Source organism: Berghia stephanieae, chromosome 9 (genome assembly GCF_034508935.2).
Source record: "Berghia stephanieae isolate SIO BIC M18660-M18661 chromosome 9, UCSD_Bste_1.3, whole genome shotgun sequence".
In the NCBI taxonomy this organism is placed as follows: domain Eukaryota; kingdom Metazoa; phylum Mollusca; class Gastropoda; order Nudibranchia; family Aeolidiidae; genus Berghia; species Berghia stephanieae.
The window spans coordinates 4,248,732-4,267,516 of NC_088368.1; the positions used below are offsets into that span (position 1 = coordinate 4,248,732).

Sequence of the window (18,785 nt, forward strand, 5' to 3'; positions counted from 1 at the left end):
AAGGCAACTAATGGTGTGTGATTCCCCCATCTTTGAGTCACCTGGTCCTCCAGGTTGGGGGTTGGCAAAGGGTTAACACCCCTTTCCGTTAAACTCAAACCGTTACAGAAACGCAGACGCACGAACAAACCAAATCCTTTTTTTTTTAGCTTGGGCGACCGAAGAGTTTCTGGAACAACAGAATTTATGAAGGACAACAGACAAAGCTGATATACAGAGAAGTGGTAAGACATGGAATGAGATTTTTAAAAAAAGTTAGCTCAGGATAGAGAAGGATGGAAACTGTTTGTCTGTGGCCAATAGCCTGACCCAGGGTGAAAAAGGCAATGATGATGATGATGATGATGATGATGATGATGATGATGATGATGATGATGATGATGATGATGATAGAGAAGGATGGAAACTGTTTTGTCTGTGGTCTATACCCTGACCCAGGGTGAAAAAGGCAATGATGATGATGATGATGATGATGATGATGATGATGATGATGATGATGATGATGATGATGATAGAGAAGGATGGAAACTGTTTGTCTGTGGCCTATACCCTGACCCAGGGTGAAAAAAGCAATGATGATGATGATGAAAAAAGAACAAAATACCCAACACGTGCTCACCGGTATGGTCTTTGCTTCGTACCCGAAAGGAACCCGTCGAGCTGTGTGGCCTTGAGCAAGTCACCCAGCCTTAGTTCATTTTGCGGCGCTGCACTGCGGCTGACGCGTGAGTTATTCCAGTATTCCTTTGGAATAGTTCCTAAAGAAAAATTTTCCCTAGGGATGAATAAAGGGAATTTATTTATTATTTAGTTAAAACCCTTCTTCAGCCAACAACAACAAAAACAATAAAGACATGTAAAAAAAAACCAAAAAACTTGAGCTTTTATATACGCAATATCCACTAAACGTGCTCAAAGCGCTTTACAAGGGGTCCCTGGCCAACAGCAACACATAACATGTAGGACGAGACATGACGCCTGTCAGGCGATATTACTAATTTTTGGGACAGAGACAACGCTGTTAACGGCCAGGTACTCATTTTACACCTGAGTACGGTGAGAGAATGTGAGTAAAGAGCCTTCTCCAAGGACTCAACTATGCGCCGAACGAGGCTCGAACCCAGGATCTTTCGATCCGAAAGCGAGTGTCATACCACTAGACCACATAGCCGCACGTTTATAAATACACTACAAAATTCCAGATAGACGACAGAGGAATTTTGTAGGCCCTCTCTGTTGTAGACAAATGTTGGAAAGTCTTTTGAAATGACTTATGTGTCCTATAGGCTCTGAAAACTATTAGAGACAAGCAAAAGCAATGCTTTTCAAGTTGGAAAAAAAATATTCTGCGATTTTCACTTAGAAAGAGGATTTCTCTTTTGTTTATGGTTTAGTATGGTTTGTTGTATTTTCTGTTTGTTTGTTTGTTTGTTCTTTTGTTGTTATTTTCTTCTTCTTTTGTTTGTTTCTTTTTTTTATTGGGGGGGGGGGGGGTTGTTGATTTATTCTGTTGTTTTGTTTTTGTTGTTGTTGTTGTAGTTGTTTTTTCTCAATTTTGTTGTGACTTTTTTTTTTTATTTCGCAATGTTGTGGATTGTTTGGTTTTTTAATTTTATTACTTGTTTATATTACAATTTCTTATTTTTTTCTTTTAATCTATACCAATTTCATTTATTGTATTTTTGAAGGTTCCAGTGGGGCATTCCCTGGAGGTTCTGACCAAAGGTCAAGGCCTAGGTCAAATGCAGATCAATGTAGAATACAATGTAGCCATTGACCCCAACCAGAAGTGTTCATTCAACGTCACCATCGAGGCCAAAAGGACAGAGGTCAACTTCTATCCCGACATGCACAAGTAAGCCTTTACACATTTGAATAGGATTCAATAGTCGTAACGTCATTTCCTTCATAATGACGCATGGTAACTTAGCAACACTAGCTCTAAACTATCGGAACAATGGCGGACGCCCGTATGAAATATTTCTCCGGCGAGCATAAAAGCGTATCCAGAGGGGAAAAAAAAACATTATAAATCTGATCATGTTTTGACTTTTACACATTCTGGTCACAAGACATATGAAAAGTTCTAGACAGCTTGAATAATAAAAAGTAATGATTTTCTTTGTTTAGAACCAAGATGGCCGCCGTTGCCGGGCGGCGTGACATCAGACTACTGAATCCAATTGATTAGAACAGATATGTCGTAGTACACTCGCTTTCGGATCGGAAGGTCCTGGGTTCGAGCCTCGCTCAGCTCATAGTTGAGTCCTTGGAGAATGCTCTTTACTCACATTCTCTCACCGTACTCAGGTGTAAAATGAGAACCCGGCCGTTAACAGCGTTGTGTCTGTCCGAAAAAAATTGTAATATCGCCTAACAGACGTCATCATGTACGTCCTACGTGTTACATGTTCCTTTTGGCCAGAGAGCCCTTGTAAATCGCTTTGAGTACGTTTAGTGGATATTGCGCTGTATAAAAATGTTCTTTTTTTTTTTTACATGATCAGGATGGTGATGATGATGATGATGATGATGATGATGATGATGATGATGATGATGATGATGATGATAATAATAAGGAGAAGGAGAAAACGAAAAAGAAGAAGAAGAAGAATACGCTTATCCATCATCACTCTTTCGTTAGTCTGTTTTGTTGGATTGTGAGAGATGATATCATTACGCGTTAATATTTAGGGAGAGAGGGTGGAATAATAATAACAATAATAATAATAATAATAATAATAATAATAATAATAATAATAATAATAATAATAATAATAATAATAATAATAATAATAATAATAATAATTAATAATAATAATAATAATAATAATAATAATAATAATAATAATAATAATAATAATAATAATAATAATTTTCATCTCATCCCAGTGATCCGATGTGTATGTCGTGCAGCTGGTGGTGTAGACCTCTTGTGGACAACACCACCCTCAACGCCAATCTCACCGGAAATGACACATCAGCAAACTCCACGGACACCTTGAATACGACAGCAACCACCCCGGACTCAAAGGAAGCCGGACTCCCATCAATGGATGACATGATACCGCCACCGCCTAGAAATAAGCCGAGGGCTCCTCAGATCAGTATCACAGTCTCGGGTTCTGCCGTCAGTACACGAAAGAGGGGAGGAATGAGAAGGTTTGTTGTTGCTTTGTATTATAATCAGGTGGTCCCGATAGCTCAGTTGGTAGAGCACTCGCTTCACAGGCAAATGGACCAAGATCGATCCTGTCTGCAGACGAGATTTTTTAATCTGCCCCCCCCCCCCCCCCCCCCCAATGTTCACCCTACAGTGCAGTGATTGGGTAGCTGAAAGAAAAATACAAGAAAAAAAAACATCCAAAAAAATTAGTCTACCTCCCCAATGGAGGTCGACTTGATGTTTTGGAATGGTTGTTTTCTTGCATTTTTCTCTCTTGCTTTGTCTGGCACCTTTCATGCACACTTGTTCAGTTTTTATCTTACACTGGTGCCTGCTCCTTCATTTCTCAATACGACCTTAATGTGTTGCAAGCGCAGTAAGACGAACAACTTAGCAGGTGTTGTTTGGCGCTCAAGAGAGGAAGAGAGAGAGAGAGAGAGAGAGAGAGAGAGAGAGAGAGAGAGAGATAGAAAATAAGTAGGAGTGGAATATCTGTTCAATGTTATAGTTATCATATAACGTTATAACATGTAACTAAATAACAAATTGCCACATTTATGGACTATAAAGATCTATTATTATTATTATTATTATTATTATTATTATTATTATTATTATTATTATTATTATTATTATTATTATTATTATTATTATTATTATTAAATTGTATTTATTTATTATATATATCTATAATTTATATGGGTACTGATAATAAGGTCACATCCTTTCTATTTTTAGATTCCTATTCAGAGTCAATGGTCAAAGGAGAAAAAATAGAGACAGAAACTGGAGGAAGAACAACAACAACAACGATAGGGAGATGAGAAGAATATCCCGGTCTGTACGAAGTCACAGTTCAGCTAGTCGCCGCTCTATCTGTGTCAAAGTCTGCTTGCAGTGAGTCTGATATGCCATTTGTGACCCTCCGTGTCAAAACGGTATTATGTCGGGATCCACTCGGTCAGGGAAATTGAATTCATTGCCACAAATATCAAACTTGGGTTTAATTTCTCTACGTTATGCTGGAGTATAAATACTATTTCTTGCTTTACAAAAACTTCTAAGGTCCAATTTCTCATCATTCTATCTCTAAATTCACTTTTTGGGGTCTGAATCATTCCGACATAATTCCGTTTTGAGACGGAGGGTCACATTTAACTCACTCAATCCAAAATTTGAAAAAATGTATTAAAAATGAGCATGTACATAGATAGTTTTATTCAACTACCATTAACATGTAAAAACTAAAAACCCTAGCTTTGATACTAGATACGTCTATAATTTGTCTTAGAAAATTGTAATAAATAGGCATGGAGTAAAAGTAGCTCGGGTAAACTACGGATATAGTCGGTGTTAGCTGTGATTGGTCATCAACAGAAATGTGACCCTTCGCCTCTAAACGGTATTAAGTCGGGTTGGTTAAGATGTTGAAAATTGAATTTATAGCCAGGAATATTAAACTTGGGTTGAGTTTGTATGCTTTATAAAGAAGAATGAATATCATATTTTAATTTGATGAATAGAAATCATTCAAAATTTTGACCAGTTTAATTTTAATTTGACTTTTTAGCATCTGGTACATCCCGACATAATACCGTTTTGACTCGCTGGGTCACAAATGTGCGGCTATGTATGGGGTCTTCTGGTATGATACTCGCTTTCGGATCTGAAGGTCCTGGGTTCGAGACTCGCTCGGCGCATAGTTGAGTCCTTGGAAAAGGCTCTTTACTGGCATTCTCTCACCGTACTACTCATGTGTAAAATGAGTTCCTGGCTTCTAACAGCGTTGTCCCTCTCCGAAAAAAATTGTAATATCGCCTGACAGGCGTCATGTCCCGTCCTACATGTAAAGTATTGCTCTTAACCATGGCCCCGTGTAAAGCGCTGTGAGCTGGATACTGCGCTATATAAAAGCTCAAATTAGAAATCTGGAGCAAATAAAGACCAAAAGGACACGTGTTAAAATAAAAATCTAATTTTACGAGTTATGCCCCTTAGTCTATTGTTCATTTCCCAAAGTTTAATATTATTGAAACATGAATAGGGCATAGAAGTCATGAAGACACATCCCTACTCTTCCGGTTGCAAACTCTTTGGAAGTGTGTATGTACCCAGTCCTTCGGAGGACCAATAATGAATAGGTTACATATTGAATTACTATCCAGTTTTCTTCCTTTTTAAAATGTGTTGCAAGCGCTGTAAAACCCTTAAAAACAACAAAACATACATATAGTTTACCTCGAACTATAGGGAACGAGATTAGCGGAAGAGTAGCGTCCCTTGATTGGACGTCACCTTACAGAGAGAACGTCAAAATGGTTTTGAGCATGAGTCTCTCTCGTCCTCGCTTTCGGTGAAGTGTCTCATGCCGCACAACCAGCATGACGTTCTCTTTCCGCTCGTGACTTCCAATCAAGGGACGCAACTCTTCCGCTAATCTCATTCCTTATTGCCGTCCTGAGCTGGTGGATGACATGTGTACATTTTTCTCCCCACAGACACGTTGAGCTGGGCAAAGCAGGACACACTCGTGTTGATATCGATATGTTGACAGGATACAAACCCGTCACCTCAGATGTCGAGATGGTAAGTGTAATTTGGAACCCGTCATTTCAGATGTCTCGTGTCAACGGGAGCGATCTATAGATAGTATGCGCTTGGCTAAGAAGCTAATAACATTGCCATGCCATCCGGAAGTAAAACGGACCAACACACAAAACTGTGTGTATCCATGAACGTTTATAGTCAGGTTAATACAGTTCAGTGAGCATTACTCATAAACGCGGATGGCAAAAAACAATAACAAAGACCTGAGTGACGTCAACTTCGAACTATCTATATTCATGTTTTCGACCAACCTAGTCATCGATCACATGATTTGTTGCTGTCCAACGATTGGACATTTCTCAATAAATGTAAACACTCTGCTTTGTTTATGAAAATTGCAAACATACGCATGTGTCATGCTGAGCAAAATGACCAAGTGAGTGTTGGATATTTCTCAAACTGTGAACACTTTTCACTATGTGGGTCATTCTGAGCACGTATTCGAATGTAACCAATGGAAAGATTATATAGATAGTATGCGCTTGGCTAAGAAGCTCATATCATTGCCATCTGCAAGTGTAACGGACCAACACACAAAACTGTGTGTATCCATAAACGTTTATAGTCGGGTTAATACAGTTCAGTGAGCATTACTCATAAACGCGGATGGCAAAAAAACAATAAAAAAGACCTGAATGACGTCATCTTCGAACTATCTATAGATCGCTCCCATTGGATCCTGATTTTGACACTTACCCCGTGAGTTTTCATTCCCTGTTTTCATCTGCCACTTCTCCAATTCCAAACCCTATTTTTCTCATCATTATTGACACAAGTGTCCGATCCACACTTTTTCTCAATTAAGAACGACTTTAACTCACTCAATCCTAGAGATTTTTTTCTACTTTTCAAAATTGGAAAAAATGTATTAAAAATGAGCATGTACATAGATAGTTTTATTCAACTAACATTAACATGTAAAAACTAAAAAAACATTAGCTTTGATACTTCGCCTATAATTTTCTCAGAAAAATTTACTAAATAGGCATGGGGTAAAAGTAACTCGGGTAAACTACGGATATAGTTGGTGTTAGGGTTGAGTGAGTTAACCCTCTCCTTACCACCTATTGGAAAATCGTCACATTTGTTACGATGCAACCGTCACTTTTCTCATCCAAATTTCATTTTTTTTTCTACAGTACAAAACCTTGACATTCTGTAAAAGAGCCCATATTGTCGAACAATTTTAAGTATAGAATGTGCGTGTTGCTTTTCTGTTTGAGTTAGAAATGTCTGTTTTTGTGTTGGGTGGTGTGAAGTTTTGGGGAAAATTCTGAAAATTGATGGTAAGGAGAGGGTTAAAGGGAAGATAAATGTGATGTCCACAAAATGGTTCTTATTTCATACATGCCTTGAGAACTGATCTTCTGATTTCAGAGTGATGGCATCTTTTTTCTTAGCCTAAATATAAGCTGATTGTCAATCAAAATCATCCATCCCCGCTCTTTTACGTCCCGTAATCCTAGGAATCTGCCAATGGGCACGATCTATATTACATTGCCATGTGCTCGAGGTCATTGGTCACATTGCAAAATGTGCTCAAAATTATCCACATAGTGAAAAGTGTTCACAGCTTTTGAAATATCTCACACCACTATTGGTCATTGTGTTCAGCTTGACACATGTGTATGTTTACAACGTTCATAAACAAAGCAGCGTGTTTACATTTGTTAAGAGATATCCAATCGTTGGACAACAACAAATCATGTGATTGATGACTCGGTTGGACGAAAACATGAATATAGATAGTATGCGCTTGGCTAAGAAGCTCATAACATTTCCATCCGGAAGTATAACGGACCAACACACAAAACTGTGTGTATCCATGAACGTTTATAGTCGGGTTAATACAGTTCAGTGAGCATTACTCATAAACGCGGATGGCAAAATACAATAACAAATACTTGAGTGACGTCATCTTCGAACTATCTATAGATCGCTCCCATTGTCCTGCTACGGAAATAGTGATACCTGCTTCATGTAATCTATTCATTATTAGTAATCCGAGGGCTGGTGACGTACATACACACTTCCAAGGATTTAGGAACCAAAAAAGTAGAGGATTTGATGTCACGACTTTTCTTCCATATTATAATAGTTACATGCGGCTATGTGGTCTTGTGGTATGACACTCGCTTTCGGATCGGAAGGTCCTGGGTTCGAGCCTCGCGCTCGGCGCATCGTTGAGTCCTTGGAAAATGCTCTTTACTCACATTCTCTCACCGTACTCAGGTGTAAATTATTTTTTTTAGTTCCTTGCAGTTAACAGCGTTGTCTTTGTCCGAAAAATTGTAACAGGCGGCATGTTCCGTCCTACATGTTAAATGTTGCTGTTGACCAGGGGCCCCTTGTAAAGCGCTTTTAGCACATTTAATGGATATCGCGCTATATAAAGCTCAATTTATTATTATTATTATTATTATTATTATTATTATTATTATTATTATTATTATTATTATTATTACATTAGATCTGACATGAGAATCTTCTTATTGGTTTACAGATAAAGCAACAACCAGACGTGCTAGATGCGTGGTTTGCACCCGAAACGGATAAGCTGGTGGTTGTATTCAAGGAGGTCCGTTTTAGCTATTCGTTCTTGTTTACAACATTATAATAATTCTAATCATCACCATCATCATCATCATCATCATCATCATCATCATCATCATGACCATCATTATATTCATTATCATCGTCATCATTTTTATCTTTCACCATCAACATCATCACCACCATCGTGGCGACCACCATAATCTTAAACATTATCATCATCACCATCATCATCATCATCATCATCATCATCATCATCATCATCATCATCATCATCATCATCATCATCATCATCATCATTATCATCATAACCATCATCATCTTCATCATCATCATCATCATCATCTTTATCTTTCATCATCATATTTCATCATCATCATCATCAAATCCCACTTAATCACAAGTAGACCATCATTCACCAATGATAATTTTCCATTTTACCTCAATCTACTCAGGTGAGCAATGAGTCCAACGCATGTGTGGGATTCAGGGCTGTGGACCACGAAGAGGTCGGTAGGGTCACTCCAGCTAATGTCCTGGTCACTGAAGTGGGCAACCCAGGTATTTATGTCATAAGCTTGAATGGTCAGTTACAAATATATGAACAACTTTCTCAATCCAATAGATAGTATGCGCTTGGCTAAGAAGCTCATAACATTGGCATCCGGAAGTATAACGGACTAACACACAAAACTGTGTGTAACCATGAACTTTTATAGTGTGGTTGATACAGTTTAGTGAGAATCACTCACAAACGCGGATGGCAAAATACAATAACAAAGGCTTTAGTGACGTCATCTTCGTTCTATCTATAAGTAAAACTATTGATGGGATATGTTTAAGTAAAAGGCTCACCAGTTCTGTCCATCAGATGAATCGCGCCAAGTCAGCAACAACGAAAAAACAACAACAAAAATCACACATGTGTAATCATTAACGTGTTTAGTATTTTGTGAGGACTTTAGTTTGAATTAATTACACAACTGTGGGATTTCAATAGATAGAATGCTCTTGGCCAAGGAGTTCACAACATTGCCATCCGGAAGTATAACGGACCAATACACAAACTCTGTGTAACCATGAACTTTTATAGTCTGGTTAATACAGTTTAGTGAGAACAACTCACAAACGCGGATGGCAAAAACCATTAACAAAGGCCTGAGTGACGTCATCTGCATACTATCTATAGATAGAATGAAGTTGATGTCTCTCGAGTTTTTGTTATTGTTTTTGTTTTTTTTTTGTTTTGCCATCCACGTTTATAAGTAAACACATAGCTTTGTGTGTTAGTCCGTTATATTTTCGAATGGCAATGTTGTGAGTTTCTTAGCCAAGCGCACACTCTCTATAGATAGTATGCGCTTGGCTAAGAAGCTCATAACATTGCCATCCGGAAGTATAACGGACCAACACACAAAACTGTGTGTATCCATGAACGTTTATAGTCGGGTTAATACAGTTCAGTGAGCATTACTCATAAACGCGGATGGCAAAAAACAACAACAAAGGCCTGAGTGACGTCATCTTCGAACTATCTATAAGAGAGAGAGAGAGAGAGAGAGAGAGAGAGAGAGAGAGAGAGAGAGAGAGAGAGATTTTTATCTGAGTGTTGATTTGTTTGAAGAAGAAGAAGAAGAAGAAGAAGAAGAAGAAGAAGAAGAAGAAGAAGAAGAAGAAGAAGAAGAAAGAGAGAGAATAAGAGGCTACTACTGCTGCTGCTCCTGACACTGATATTTTGATCACAATTCTCTGTATCCCTATATAACATTAGAATTCGTGATTTCGTCACGTTTTGTAACTTTTGAACATAGAATTTCATCTTTCAAGTAACGCGTGACAGGTTTTCCTTTGATTTTCTTTCCATAACTTTGAAGTCTATATTTATATCGATTGATTTTGTGCGGCTATGTGGTCTAGTGATATGACACTCGTTTTCGGATCGGAAGGTCCTGGGTTCGAGCCTCGCGTTCGGCGCATAGTTGAGTCCTTGGAAAAGGCTCTTTACTCACATTCTCTTACCGTACTCAGGTGTAAAATGAGTACCTGGCCGTTATAGCGTTGTCTTTGTCCGAAAAAATGTAATATCGCCTAACAGGCGTCATGTCCCGTCGGACATGTTAAATGTTGCTGTTGACCAGGGACCCGTTGTAAAGCGCTTTGAGCACATTTAGTGGATACTGCGCTATATAAAGGTCAATTAATTTGTATTTACTGTTTCCATTCTAGCCCCGTCGTGTGCCTTGGAGTATCGAAGTCCCTCTAACTCGGAGAGTCTACAGGTCTATTGTGCCGAGTTCTCCAACCAGAACAGGGGAGAATGTCGGTGTTACTCTGGTGAGTGTCATCATCGTCTTTGGCGTCGTCGTCATCGTCATCATCATCATCATCATCATCATCATCATCATCATCATCATCATCATCATCACCATCCCCTCCACCACCATCATTATCTTCAATATCATCATCATCATCATCATCATCATCATCATCATCATCATCATCATCATCATCATCATCATCATCGCCATCATCATCATCATCGCCATCATCACATGCATACAGTAAGTTTATAGTTATAGTTATAGGGATTGCACAATACTATATATTTGTCCAATCAAATTTTCGTCTAAATTACAATTCATCCCATTTATCTATGTTTATGTCTATTCATTCATCATCCATTCATTCACCTACCTGCTTATTCAAACCCTGACCTTTGACCTCAATCTCGTGACACAGGAATCTGCAGCAGATGTTCCCCTATAACACACAGAGAGGACATCGGATTCAGAGAAACAAAAGAACTAGTGTGTAACTCCGACGTAGGTAAGACACAGAACACACTGAGTGTAAATAAAATTATATTTGATAATATTATTAATGAATAATATGTGAGTGTTTGTCTATGTATGTGTTTGTGTGTGTGTGTGGCTGTCTGTGAGAGAGAGAGATAGATAGAGAGATAGAGAGAGAGAGAGAGAGAGAGAGAGAGAGAGAGAGACCAATAGTTCGTCACTCTATGGTATTTTATAGGGATGACTATAATGATGGAATTGAAATCAGATCTAAGACCATAAGGCTTGGGTTGTAGATATGTTTCAAATAACGGAGAATACTTTTTTTTTTAAATATATTTTACAGTTAAGCGTGCTAAAACACGATACAGATACATCATGTACTTTTGTAGAATCGAAGCTTTCTCAGTGAAAAGAAAAATGGAATAAAGATCTATACCCAGATCTAGTGTGAAGTATAAATAGTTGAAACAACACTATTTGTCCTTAAGTACGGCAATGAAGGCTGGCTATAGCCGTCCTTAGGGACGAATAGAGCTCGCCTCTCTCATTACTTTGACTCAATTTGACAATTTTATTATTTGGACATCCTCAACATAATGCCATTTTGAGACGATGGGTTTATGTGGCTTCAATCGTAGCCATCGTTATGTTATAACCTGATACTGAAAGCCAAAAGGACTGGCAGTTTGACGTCGTTATTTGGATTTTGCACCGCTTAGTGAGTTGTCGTTAGTAGAGCTCATGGAAACAAGTGATTTCATTGGTTGAACTATTGAATACAACTCATCATTTGTTTTCCTTTGTGGCAAAAGACTGGCATTTTGACGTCATTTTTTGGTCAGTATCAGGCCATAACTTTACGAAGGCCACGCTTCGATTCGGAAGGAAAATACGTCAGTTACGAATGACAGAGGTTAAAAGTGTTCTGTTGCTGTTGACACGGGCTTTAAAAACTATAAGAAAAATACAGATCGTCGAAAATACACATTTTATGGGTACAAACTTTTTTTTAAAACCGAGTCTAATCGGGTTCACGAGTTGCGAGTGAACGGAGACTCGAAGTCAAAGGGTTCGCCTCAAAGAACAAAAATAATACGATTAGAAAGTATAGACAAATGTTTTTTCTGCTGGCATAACTGACTGAAATAATGTAAAAATTATGTGATTCATCAGTACACACTTTCCGTTTTGTTTGTTTTTGTTCAATTTGTTCAAGTTTCATAGACCTAAATATAGAATTGACAGTCAATATCACGTGACTTGATTCATCATGTGGCTACGGTAAAATTAAGTTCAAAAATGAAATGGAACGAATCAATTAAACCGGATGTGTTGCAAATTTCCTCTATTTCCTGAAGGGTATGAAGACCGGTATCTTAGTTGCCATTGTATACTAGAGAGCTTGATGTCACCAGCGCAAAATAACCGAATTAGTCGACGTCATTACCACGCCCACTTCCAGGCAAAAGCCTACCTAGTCAGAGACTAGAAAACGCTAAGAAGAACCGATTATTTTAGTCACTTGCTTCAGTCAGGCTCTTAACTCACTCAATCCTAGAGATTTTTGCTACTTTTTAAAATTTGAAAAATAATCTATTGAAATTGCGCATGTGCAAAGATATTTTTATTCAACTATCATTAACATGTAAAAACTAAAAACAATAATAATAATAATAATAATAATAATAATAATAATAATAATAATAATAATAATAATAATAATAATAATAATAATAATAATAATAATAATAATATCTTTATTGTCCCCCAAAAAGTGGCAATTTGTCATTTGGTTACACATTTATAACAATACAATATTGACATAGACACACTCACACAAGATGCACACTAGTAACATAGTAGTTATCGTAAAAAAAAAAAAAAAAAAAACAAAACCGGCATCAACAACAACACCATCATCATCATCATCGTCATCATCAGCATCATCATAGCTTTGATGCCACGCCTATAATTTGTCTCATAAAATTGTAACAAATAGGCGTGGGGTAAAAGTAACCCTGGGTAAACTACGGACATAGTCGGTGTAAGGGTTGAGTGAGTTAAGATTAAGAAGTCCCTTACTAGAGTAGTAAAGGACTAAATCTAGTCCGCCTACATATAAATGGGCCCTGGACTTAATGATTATCAATGCTGTAAAATGAGGGTTAACGCGAAAAAAAATGTAAAGGCAATTGTGCAGAATTGTCCTTTTTTCTCTTTTTGTCACTTTATTAACATTGATTGATGGTGTTTTGATTTATGATATTTCCCAAATAAACGAGTTTTTTGACATTTCACAGGTTACCAACTGCAAGTAACCGATTTCACGGACAGAGACCAGTGGGTGGAAATCGACGCGAAGATCGTATCTGTCAACAGAACTGGTAAGTAGATGGCTACATAGAGTAGTTTAGAACTACGGTGTGCGGTTGTCGTCCCTCAACAGATTGCTGATAGATCTAGACATCCATAAACGTGATTAGTTCTCATCAAATTCTCTCTATGGCACTTGGATAATAGTACACAGTTCTGGGTTGGTGTTTTGACCTCCCAAGGTCACTCTCACTGAGTTCTCTCCCTTCCCCCACCTCCCCCTACTGATTTTGATACGTGTACTCACAAGTTCTCCTGGCCAGATCATTGGACCAACACAAACAAAACCCATAAACAATACCTGTGTAATTTTAAACGTATAGATTTTGATTGAAGGAATGGAGCAAGAACATATCACCCAACTTGCGATCTAAAAACAATAACAAGGAGCTGAATGACGTCAACTTCATCCATTCTATCTTAAATTGACAAAGTTATAAACATCTATGAAAAGTGACAAATTTGAGAGCGGGCACTGATGTAAGAAAGAAATCTGAAAGGTGTGTATGTAGCAGTGCTAGGCTATGTATAAGGTGTGTATGTAACAGTGTCAGACTATGTATAAAGTGTGTATGTAACAGTGTCAGACTATGCATAAAGTATGTATGTAACAGTGTCATACTATACATAAAGTGTGGATGTAACAGTGCTAGACTATGTATAAAGTATGTATGTAACAGTGTCAGACTATGCATAAAGTGTGTATGTAACAGTGCTAAACTATGTATAAAGTATGTATGTAACAGTGTCAGACTATGCATAAAGTGTGTATGTAACAGTGTCAGACTATGTATAAAGTGTGTATGTAACAGTGTCAGACTATGCATAAAGTATATATGTAACAGTGTCAGACTATACATAAAGTGTGTATGTAACAGTGCTAGACTATGTATAAAGTATGTATGTAACAGTGTCAGACTATGTATAAAGTGTGTATGTAACAGTGTCAGACTATGCATAAAGTATGTATGTAACAGTGTCAGACTATACATAAAGTATGTATGTAACAGTGCTAGACTATGTGTAAAGTGTGTATGTAACAGTGTCAGACTATGCATAAAGTGTGTATTTAACAGTGCTAAACTATGTATAAAGTATGTATGTAACAGTGTCAGACTATGCATAAAGTGTGTATTTAACAGTGCTAGACTATGTGTAAAGTGTGTATGTAACAGTGTCAGACTATGCATAAAGTGTGTATGTAACAGTGCTAAACTATGTATAAAGTATGTATGTAACAGTGTCAGACTATGTATAAGGTGTGTATGTAACAGTGTCAGACTATGTATAAAGTGTGTATGTAACAGTGTCAGACTATACATAAAGATGTCTTGACGTCAAAAGGAATCACCCATGTTGTCCAAAGTGAGAAAGATTGGGGATACTAATCTTGCCCAAGGAAAATAAAACACGACAGTGCCTAAAACGGGATTCGAACCAGGGACCTTCCGGGTCACAGTGCAATGCCTTACCTCTTCTCTCTTTAATCCTCTTCGGGCCTTGGGGCACATAGGGCATCCACCAGACATCTCCATTTTCTGCGATCGGCTGCTTTTGCGGTGGATGTATTCCAGGATAGGCCATCTTCCTTTAATTCTTTCTCCATGGTCCTTCGCCAGGTTTCTTTGGGTCTTCCCCGGTTTCTCTTCCCATCTGCTGTCCAGTACAAGGCTGTCTTGGGAAGTGACCCTTTTTCCATTCTGGCCACATGACCCAGCCAACGCCATCTTTTTCTTTTTATTTGGCTTTAAATCCTAGTGCAGTCAGCTTTCTTTAATAGATCCAGTGCCTTAACCACTCGCAACCCCCCCCCCCCACCCCCACCCTTTCTCCCTAACCAATTTTACTAAAATCTTACGAGCCTATCTTTTTTTTCATAACCCCCTACCCATCTCTGGCTCCCGTTTTAGGATCTCACGACGTAAAAAGCAAAGACAATATCAAGATGATGTCTCCAGCCTCCTGCATGTGTCCACTCCACTTTGGGGAAGAGCGCAGTGAGAAACTCTACATGATCTCAAAGGATGTGGAGAAAATGGTCGACAGATACGGAAAGATCGTGTAAGTTGAGTTTACATTTCCACTTTGTGCGGTTATGCGGTCTTGAGGTATGAGACTCGCTTCGGATCGGAAGGTCCTGGATTCGAGCCGGTCTCGCTCGGCGGATTGTTGAGGCTCTTCACTCACATTCTTTCACCGTAATCAGGTGTAAAATGAGTACCTCGTCGTTAACAGCGTTGTCTCTGAAAGAAAAAAAAATTGTAATATCGTCCAAAAGGAGTCATGTCTCGTTCTACATGTAACGTGTTGCTGTTGACCAAGGACCCTTTGTAAAGCGCTTTGAGTATGTTTAGTGGATATTGCTCGATATAAAAGCTCAATATTATTTTAGGTTTTCTGTTGAAAATTGTAAACTTCTTTTCCCTCGTTCCCCTTCATATTCTCGTCACGTTTGGATGTCTAGTTGGTGAAGGAACGCCGTTGTCTTCCTCAGCTATGCCAGGGGCCCGTACAGTTTGGTCTGTAGAGGTGTGGTACCAGGCCAAAGATCTTGGTTTAAAGGATTCAATACGCTTCAATAGTCGTGACTTCACTTCCCTCGTAATGACGCATGGTAACTTAGTAACTGGCTCTAAACTATCGGAACAATGGCGGGCGCCCTTATGAAATATTTCTCCCACGAGCATAAAAGGGTATCCAGAGGAAAAAAAAACACATTATAAATCTGATCATGTTTTGACTTTACGCGTTCTGATCACATGACATATGCAAAGGTCTAGCCAGCACGAAGAATAAAAATTACCGATTTTCTTTGTTTAGAACCACGATGGCCGCCGTTGCTGGGCGACGTGACATCAGAATCCTATTGAATTCAATCTAAATTTAAATCGATCGATAGCTGAAGGCCGAATTTTCTGGCCAAATTTTTAAATACATGTTTACATAATACGGTAATTAACTGTTTTTTAAAGTATTTTATGTCAATTTCATCGTCTATTTTGGTAATGATGGGTAAGTTAGGCTAATTTTTTTTTACCAAGCTGCTAGAACCTGTGGACTGTTAAAAGTATTAAACAAACATGAATATAACAGCTTCAAAAAAGAACAAAATTAAATACCCAACACGGAACATTTCGGGCTCAAAACCCTCCTTCAGCAAACAACAAAAACAAACAAACAATAAAGGCATAAATACAATCGATTGTTGTCGATCTGGAATTTAGTAATGTATTTATGTCTTTATTGTTTTTTGTTGTCGGCTGAAGAAGGGTTTTGAGCCCGAAACGTTTCGTGTTTGGTATTTTGATCTTTTTTGAAGCTGTTAAATTATATTCATTTTTGTTTAATACTTTAACAGTCCACAGTTTCTAGCAGCTTGGTATCAATTTAGCCTAACTTTACCCATCATTACCAAAATAGACGATGTTTTGATCTTTTTGACTTACTTGACTTATGCCTCTTGGCTCCTGGCGGAGCATAGGGCCTCAACAGCACTCTTCCATTTTCTTCTGTCCTTGGCACAGACCTTTGCCTCACTCCAGGTAAGATTGGAGACGATCAAATCTTGGTGAAGGCTTCTCCTCTACGTCTGTTTTGGACGACCCCGTGTCCTCTTGCCTTGTGGGTTCCATTCGAGAGCCTGCTTGGTTATATTGCAGGGCTCTTTCCGCAGGGTATGGCCAACCCATCGCCACTTTCTGCGTCTGACCTGAACATCCATTTGTTCTTGGTTTGCTCTTGTCCAAAGGTCAGCATTTGGCACTTTGTCAAACCATTTCAACCTGAGTATTTGTCGAAGACAGCGATTGACAAAAGTTTGTATCTTGGCTGATGTGGTCAAGGTTGTTCGTCAAGTCTCTGACCCATAGAGCAAGACTGCTTTGACATTAGTGTTAAATTTGATCTTTTTGCCGCTGTTATATTATTTTTTGTTTATTACTTTTTAGGCTAATTTGGTGATTTAACTTCGTCATTTTTCGTACTTTACATTTTACAGAAACCACTACCTTTTGGATGAACAGTCCGTCTTTCTGAGAGTCTCCGAACCTGAGACGGGCAAGAAAACAACGACAACGCCAAGGTCGTCGTGCAGAAGGTCACGATGCGTTCCGCCGACGGTGAAGCACGTCTATCTTCAACAATCATTCTTGAATTGTCCCCCTTGAACTTGACCTTGTGACCTGTTGGCATCGACTACGGTGGTCCAGTTAACCATTTTTCTTAATTCTGTTTTTGTTGTTGATGATGTTGTTTGTTTGTTTTGTTTCTTGCTTTTATTTTGTTTGTTTTTCTTTATCTTTCTTTCATTGAATTATTCATTTTCATATTCTTCAATAAACAATAAGGTTTGTCAAAATCTAATTTTTTTTTAAAAAAAAAGGTCAATTAATATTAAACAAAAGATGTTAAACTATATATTTTATTGTTTAATTGTTAATTTCTCTGAAAGCACAAATGACCAAAAATGTAGGAAGATAGAGTTTATTTTATTAATCGAAAGATCGATACCAGGGATAAAAGGAATTTCTCTGAAAACGCAAATGACTCAAAAGTAATAAGATAATGTTCAGTTTATTAATCAAAATATCGATATTACGATCAGAGGTATCGAGGAATAGAATATATATTTTAAACAAAGCGATTTCAACATGTTTAGTTAGTTTTTTGTTTTGTTTTTGTTTTGTTTGTTTCTTTTTGATTGTTTTTTACCCCTGCATAATACGTGGCTTACAAATACTTGTATATAAATATATTATTGTACTTATAACATTCTTTGTTATACGATTCATGCTTTAATTGCTTTATGAATAATTATTTCGCTTCGATCATATTGATTTATGCTATGCATACCATTCGATGGTCGGCGGATCAAACCTCTGAAGTCTCGATTTTTACGATCGGCGGATCAAACCTCTGAAGCCTCGATTTTCACGATCGGCGAATCAAAACTCAAGAAGTCTACATCCGAGCTTTGGGCGCCATGTTTTATTTATTTTTGGGAGACATCAGAGGCGGATCTACCCAAAAATAAATAAAAGACGGTGCGTAAAGCTCATAAATATGTAGACTTCAGAGGTTTGATCCGCCGACCTGAAAATCGAGACTTCAGAGGTTTGATCCGCCGATCGTGAAAATCGAGACTTCAGAGGTTTGATACGCCGACCATCAATATGCTTTAATATTCTTTTATTACATTCCTTTATATTTTTATGTTTATTGTTGGTATTCATATTAAATTATATTCTCAGAAATAATAAAGCAAGAGAATAAATCTATTTCTTTACAAA

General features: G+C 37.9%; 1 protein-coding gene across 1 annotated transcript in view; it reads left to right on the forward strand.

The window, feature by feature from the left end:
• LOC144979525 (complement C3-like) overlaps positions 1-18,785 on the forward strand; it is a gene marked incomplete in the record, with an annotated part of 98,032 nt that extends 79,247 nt beyond the window's left edge. Inside the window, 11 exon segments of the mRNA XM_078926225.1 lie at positions 1,689-1,855; positions 2,893-3,162; positions 3,905-4,063; positions 5,665-5,752; positions 8,277-8,351; positions 8,782-8,887; positions 10,553-10,660; positions 11,066-11,152; positions 13,425-13,508; positions 15,408-15,558; positions 17,495-18,785. Of these exon segments, the coding sequence (XP_078782351.1) occupies positions 1,689-1,855; positions 2,893-3,162; positions 3,905-4,063; positions 5,665-5,752; positions 8,277-8,351; positions 8,782-8,887; positions 10,553-10,660; positions 11,066-11,152; positions 13,425-13,508; positions 15,408-15,558; positions 17,495-17,663 (1,464 nt within the window).